This window comes from Odocoileus virginianus, chromosome 16 (assembly GCF_023699985.2).
Source record: "Odocoileus virginianus isolate 20LAN1187 ecotype Illinois chromosome 16, Ovbor_1.2, whole genome shotgun sequence".
Taxonomy (NCBI): Eukaryota; Metazoa; Chordata; class Mammalia; order Artiodactyla; family Cervidae; genus Odocoileus; species Odocoileus virginianus.
The window spans coordinates 45,359,259-45,365,258 of NC_069689.1; the positions used below are offsets into that span (position 1 = coordinate 45,359,259).

General features: G+C 52.5%; 1 protein-coding gene across 1 annotated transcript in view; it reads left to right on the forward strand.

The window, feature by feature from the left end:
* IGF1R (insulin like growth factor 1 receptor) overlaps positions 1–2,515 on the forward strand; it is a 293,719-nt gene extending 291,204 nt beyond the window's left edge. Inside the window, exon 21 of the mRNA XM_020910910.2 lies at positions 717–2,515. Within this exon, the coding sequence (XP_020766569.1) occupies positions 717–1,098 (382 nt within the window). The 3' untranslated portion in view covers positions 1,099–2,515. The remainder of the gene's footprint in view (positions 1–716) is intronic.
* The last annotated feature ends 3,485 nt before the right edge of the window (positions 2,516–6,000 follow it).

The following is a 6,000-nucleotide window of genomic DNA, read 5'->3' on the forward strand; positions in this document are numbered from 1 at the left end:
TCTGGAAATAATGTTTACCTAGTGGCTGCAGGAGATGCTTCGGATAGAAGGCTGGTTTGCATTTTATGTAAATATGTGTAGTAAGAGGCTTTTATGGGTGGTTCAAACACGTACAAAGAATCCGCCTGCAATGTGGAAGGCCCTGGGTTCCATCCCTGGGGAAGATCCCCCAGAGGAGGAAATGGCAAACCCACTCCAGTGTTTTTGCCTGGAGAATCCCATGGACGGAGGAGCCTGGCGGGCTACAGTCCATGGGGTCGCAAAGAGTAGGACGCGACTGAGTGACTGACGCTTTGGCTTGTAATAACAGATTCTGTGTGGGACCTGTATTTGTCCCTCTCAGGATGCGAGAGTTAGGGTTGAGTCCTGTGTGTGGATGAAGTGACTGCAGGGGTGGACCTAAGTCAGGAGAAGCTGAAGGCTACCTGTGTCAGAGAGAGACAAGAGTAGAGACTCTCCCGTGTCAGAGAGAGAGACAGAGTAGAGACTCACCTCTGTCAGAGAGAGAGACAAGAGTAGAGACTCTCCCGTGTCAGAGAGAGAGACAGAGTAGAGACTCACCTCTGTCAGAGAGAGACAGAGTAGAGACTCTCCCGTGTCGGAGAGAGACAAGCTGGGGGCCTGACACGGCCTGCGTGTGCTCGCCGCACCCGGTGTGGCGGGGCTCCTGGCCCGGCGCCCTCCGGGCGGGGCCCACCTCTGCCGTCTCCCCGCAGGTTTGAGCTGATGCGCATGTGCTGGCAGTACAACCCCAAGATGCGGCCTTCGTTCCTGGAGATCATCAGCAGCGTCAAGGACGAGATGGAGGCGGGCTTCCGGGAGGTCTCCTTCTACTACAGCGAGGAGAACAAGCCGCCGGAGCCGGAGGAGCTGGACCTGGAGCCCGAGAACATGGAGAGCGTGCCGCTGGACCCCTCGGCCTCCTCGGCCTCCCTGCCGCTGCCCGACAGACACTCAGGACACAAGGCCGAGAACGGCCCGGGCCCGGGCGTGCTGGTCCTGCGGGCCAGCTTCGACGAGAGGCAGCCCTACGCGCACATGAACGGGGGCCGCAAGAACGAGCGCGCGCTGCCCCTGCCCCAGTCCTCGACCTGCTGATCCCGGATCCTGGCCGTGCATACAGTAACGCGCGCGCGCGGCGGCGGGGGTGGGGAGAGTGTTCACAATCTATTCACAGCTTCCTGTACCTCAGTGGATCTTCAGAACTGCCATGGCTGCCCACAGGAGACGGCTTCTCTGCAGTAAACACATTTGGGATGTTCCTTTTCTCAATATGCAAGCCGCTTTTTATTTCCCTACACAAACCCTTAACTGACACGGGCCTTTAAGAACCTCAGTGACAACACTTAATAGCAACACTTGAGAACCAAGTCTCCTCTCTCTCCCTGTCTCTCTCTTTCTCTCTTTCTCCACACCTTTCTCTCTCTTTCTGCTTCATGATGGAAACACATTTGCCGCAAGCCCAGGCGGGACACCCTCTGCATCGGATTGAAGCAAGGGCTGCCCGTCTGCGGCCCCACATTGCCCTGAACACACCTGCCAGTCACCGTAGGTCTTTATAAAAAACACGTTGAGACGGGATTTTTTTAACTGTCTTTAACATTTTTAGGGACATACGAAATTTACAAAGGGCCATCGTTCACCCAAGGTTGTGACCATTGTTAACGCTGCCAAATTCTGCCAAAACCCCAATTCTTCCCCTTCAGCGCCCCCCCACCGTTCTCTCCTTTCCGGAGGCCTGGGCGAGCCGGGAGCTAGTCACTCAGTAAGGGCCGCGCTGCTGACGCCCTGCACCTTGGTCGTCCCTGGTGTTCCAGTCTCGCGTTCACACAGGTCCGTTGGCTTCTGATGAGGTTATTATTTGGGGGCACTGGACAGAATGAGAGTCGCTCTCAGTGAGGATGGGGAGGAGCCGGCCTGGCTTCCCCACCCCCCTTTCTGCACCCCCACCTTCTAGCCCCCCAGGAATCCTGGAGGAAACAGGCCCTGTCGGGAGCCTGGACAACAGGCTCTGAGTAAAGGTCGTCCACGTGCCCGTCTCCTGCCCCCGCCCAGCCCCCAAGGACACAGATGGGAAGGGGTTGCCAGGGACTCAGCCCAGCTGTTCATGCAGGTTTGCAAGGAAAGCAATTCCAACACCACAACAGTGCGAAGAAAAGCAGTAAATGGATTCAAGCATTCTAAGCTTTGTTGACATTTTCTCTGTTTCTAGGACTTCTTCGTGGGTCTTACAGTTCTATGTTAGACCATGAAACATTTGCATACACATCGTCTTTAATGTCACTTTTATAACTTTTTTACGGTTCAGATATTCATCTATACGTCTGTACAGAAAAAAAAAAGCTGCTATTTTTTTTGTTCTTTATCTTTGTGGATTTAATCTATGAAAACCTTCAGGTCTACCCTCTTTCCTCTCTGCTCACTCCAAGAAACTTCTTATGCTTTGTACTAGAGTGCGTGACTTTCTTCCTCTCTTCCCAGTAATTGATACTTATATAACATAATTTGCCATGAACTGTTTGATGCCTTTTTATAAATACATAGCCCTCCCTGCTCCCCTTGCCCCATTAGTTCTGTTCTAACCCGTAGGCTCTGTGGGCACGAGGCTGGTGAGGGGGCGCGGAGAGAAGGTGGGTGCCTGCCCCGACCCTCTCTCCCCAGCCCGCCCTCACACAGCGTCTGAGTCTGTTACAGTGCAAGACATGATACAAACTCAGGTCAGAAAAAAAGGTTGAATATATCGCACATCCTGTTCAGTGTTGATGCTCACCATTGTTGACAAGTCTCAGCTTCTCTTCCCTTGCCTTTGTTTCAGTTGTGACACATATATCTATTTTTTTAATTCTTGGGTACAACAGCAGTTTTAACTGCAGACACTAGGCATTTGGATTACTATTTTTTTTTAATGGCTATTTAATCCTTCCATCCCATGGAACACAGCTGCTGAGTCCAGGGGTGCGGCGGCGCGTGCTCCAGCGGGCCCGTCTAGGCCTCCCGCCGCCACCCCGCCCCGACCGGACCTACCTGTCTTTAGAACCGGAGATGCCCCAGGGCTCCCCGGCACCCATGGGGAGTGGGGCGCAGGGGCGGTGTCCTCACAGAGCCTCTGGCAGGCCCCCCCCACCTCCGGCAGGTCGGAACAGCGGGCGCCGCGGGGCAGAAGACCGTGCCCCCTGCCCCGGGAGGCCAGGGGCCTGGCCCAGGGGAATCGTTACCCGGCCAGCAAGCCGAGTGCTCGGAGCCCGGGTCTCATTTTGTTTAGCTTTTAGCACTTCTCACCAGAGTGATGACAGCACAAGAGTTGCTTCTGGGATGGAAATGTTTAAATTATGAGTAAGAACAAAGCTATACAGTATGATGATTGCTAGTTGCGACTGGAGATTAAACACAAAAAAGGAAGTTGGTAGTGCTTTTTTGCTTGTCAGTAGTTTCAGTCCCACTATTTCCTCTAGTCTGTCCCATAGTTTTTCCCTTTAAAAAAAAATGACAAAAAGAAAAAATTAAGGTATTATATGTAGGAGTTTTAATTTATTTTGTGATACCAGTTTCAATCACTGTAGAGAAGCCCCCTTATGAATTTAAATACTGAGAAAAGGGTGTGTGTGTGTGTGTGTGTGTGTGTGTGTGTAAGACAGGACAGTTTAGGGTTTTTTGTTTTGCTTTTTTCCCAAACATTTATCTACCTCACTCTTATTTTTTATATGTGTATATATAAAAGGAGTACATCTCACATTTCTCAGCACCTGACAATATGCCGTTGATACTGGTAACCTCATGCACACCACAGGCCGTACACACCAGGGACGCGGGGCAGGCCAGCCTGTACCCCGGGGTCACAGCCCCAGGAGCTCACCTCCCCACTCGCCTTCCTCTGCGGCGGCTCCGTTCGGCGCCGCTCCTGGTCTCCCCCTGACTCAGTTTCCCAAGAGACGGGGAGGGTCCCGGCAGGTTGTCTTGGAAACCAGCTACTCGGTGCAGACTGGGGGGAGGGGCGGTGGTTTCCAGTCTGGGGACCAGGCCGAGCCAGGGCTCCCACCTCCCCTGTGGCCGCGGGGTGGCCGCTGGGCCCCCAGCCGGGTCAACTCAGACCCCCTGCGGCCACGTGGGCTCCAAGAGCCGGCGAGCGCCTCCTACTGCGGCTTCCCGACCTGGTGGTGGCCAGCCCCAGGTAGGACGTTCGGAGAAGAGTCCCCGCCTCCCTGTCCAGACTGTTCTCTCCACCTGGCCCTCACCTCCTTCCCAGGGGCAAACAAAGACGTACCAAACCTTTGGGCTGGAAGGGGCAGTGCCTCCTCCCCCCGCTCCCGCTGCTCACCGGCGGATGGCGCCCCCTCCAGCAGCTGCTCTCACAGGCACTGGCATTTCATCTGGGAAATGCAGTGGGGGGTGGGGGTGGGGGATCGCCCCAAGTGTGGCGGCTCCTTTCTGCTCCCAGGACTGCAGTTGTGCTCAGGAGCTCCTCTCTCCTGCGGGAACACCCCTCTCCTTCCCCAAGTCCCCTGGAATCTTTAAGGTCATTGAGAAGTAGTGTCTGATCAGGGTTTCCCGCTTCCACACTGTAGGTGACCCCGTGGAATAGTGGCCTCTCCTCCGTTTTGCACATACCTACCGGTTTCCACAACTGGATTTCTACAGATCATTCAGCTGGTTATAAGGGTTTCGTTTAAACTGTCCGAGTTGTTGGTGTCACTTTTTGTTTTATGTAGGTGGTTTTCCTTTAAGTAGAGAGAAAACACTTAACAGTATAGCGCCCATCATAACAAATGCTTCAGAAACACTTAAATAAAAGAGAATTTTTTTGCTTGTGTGATGGTGCAGTCATTTTACTGGACCAAACCACCCACCTTGACTATACCAAGGCATCATCTGTCCACAGTTCTAGCCTAATTTTACGCTCATTTCCCACCTCTTCTTGGCTTCCTCCTTTGTATGCTCCAAATAACTTAAGCTGAGTTGTGGCATTCTCCATGCAGCCTCCTCCTGACAGCAGCTTGCACTGCTTGACGTGACGTGAACCACTGAGGCACATCATTGAATTGATGTGAGCATTAAAACCTGATCATACACAGCCCTTCCCTGAGGCAGCAGGAGCTGGTGTATTCTGGAGACGTTGTTGAACTGCAGCTGGGTGAGACCCAGACCACCCCAGGACTCCCTTAGAGGATGTCCTGACATTTGACACAGTTGGAATGAGCTTCCTCCTTGGAAGATAGAAGACCGTGTTCATGGCCAACACTGGCCTTTCCTTCCAGCCTGTTTCTTATGACTTGGAACAACATTTCAATAATAGAGAAAAAAAAGAATGGTTATTGTGGAACTACTCAATGGAAAAATGCTTGGCATGAAGTGGTATGTTTTCAGTTGGGTAACAGATGTCAGAGCCAAGTATGACGCCAAATTCTAGGCCAGTTCGTTCCACTGAAGCCTCTTTCTCAGCAGCCCACCTTTGCTGGCAGGTGGCTGTACGGGATACAGGCCGCTGTTATGACAAGGTCACACGTAGCTCAGAGCAGTGAGAGGCTAGGATACTTGGCCCAAGGTCCTCAGCTGTCACTGTTGGGTCCTCCGGCCAGACAGTGTCAAAGGCACCTCTTCCCAGAACACAGGCACCCTCCAGTTGACAGTGAAGCTCCATGGTATGCCTTGGCCCATTCCAGCAGTCCCAGTAATGCATTTAAGATTTGGGGTTTGTTCTTTTGTTAATATTACTTTTGTATTTGTTGGCTGTCTTTCCATTTCCTGGGCTAAGCAGCATTGGGAGACATGGCCCAGAGATCCACTCTTTAAGAACCAGTGATGAAAATGAAACTCAACTCCACTCTGACATAGTGGGTGGTACAAATGAGAACTTCAAGAGAGGATGTTGCTTAGATTGAACCTCTGTTGCGAGAGATGCTGAAGATACAGAGCTTGGACAGGCCAGACGGTTTCATTTTTGGCCTCCAGCTTAGATGACTAGTTGGTCATTTAGAGAAAAAGCAGATGAACACTCCTTGATGG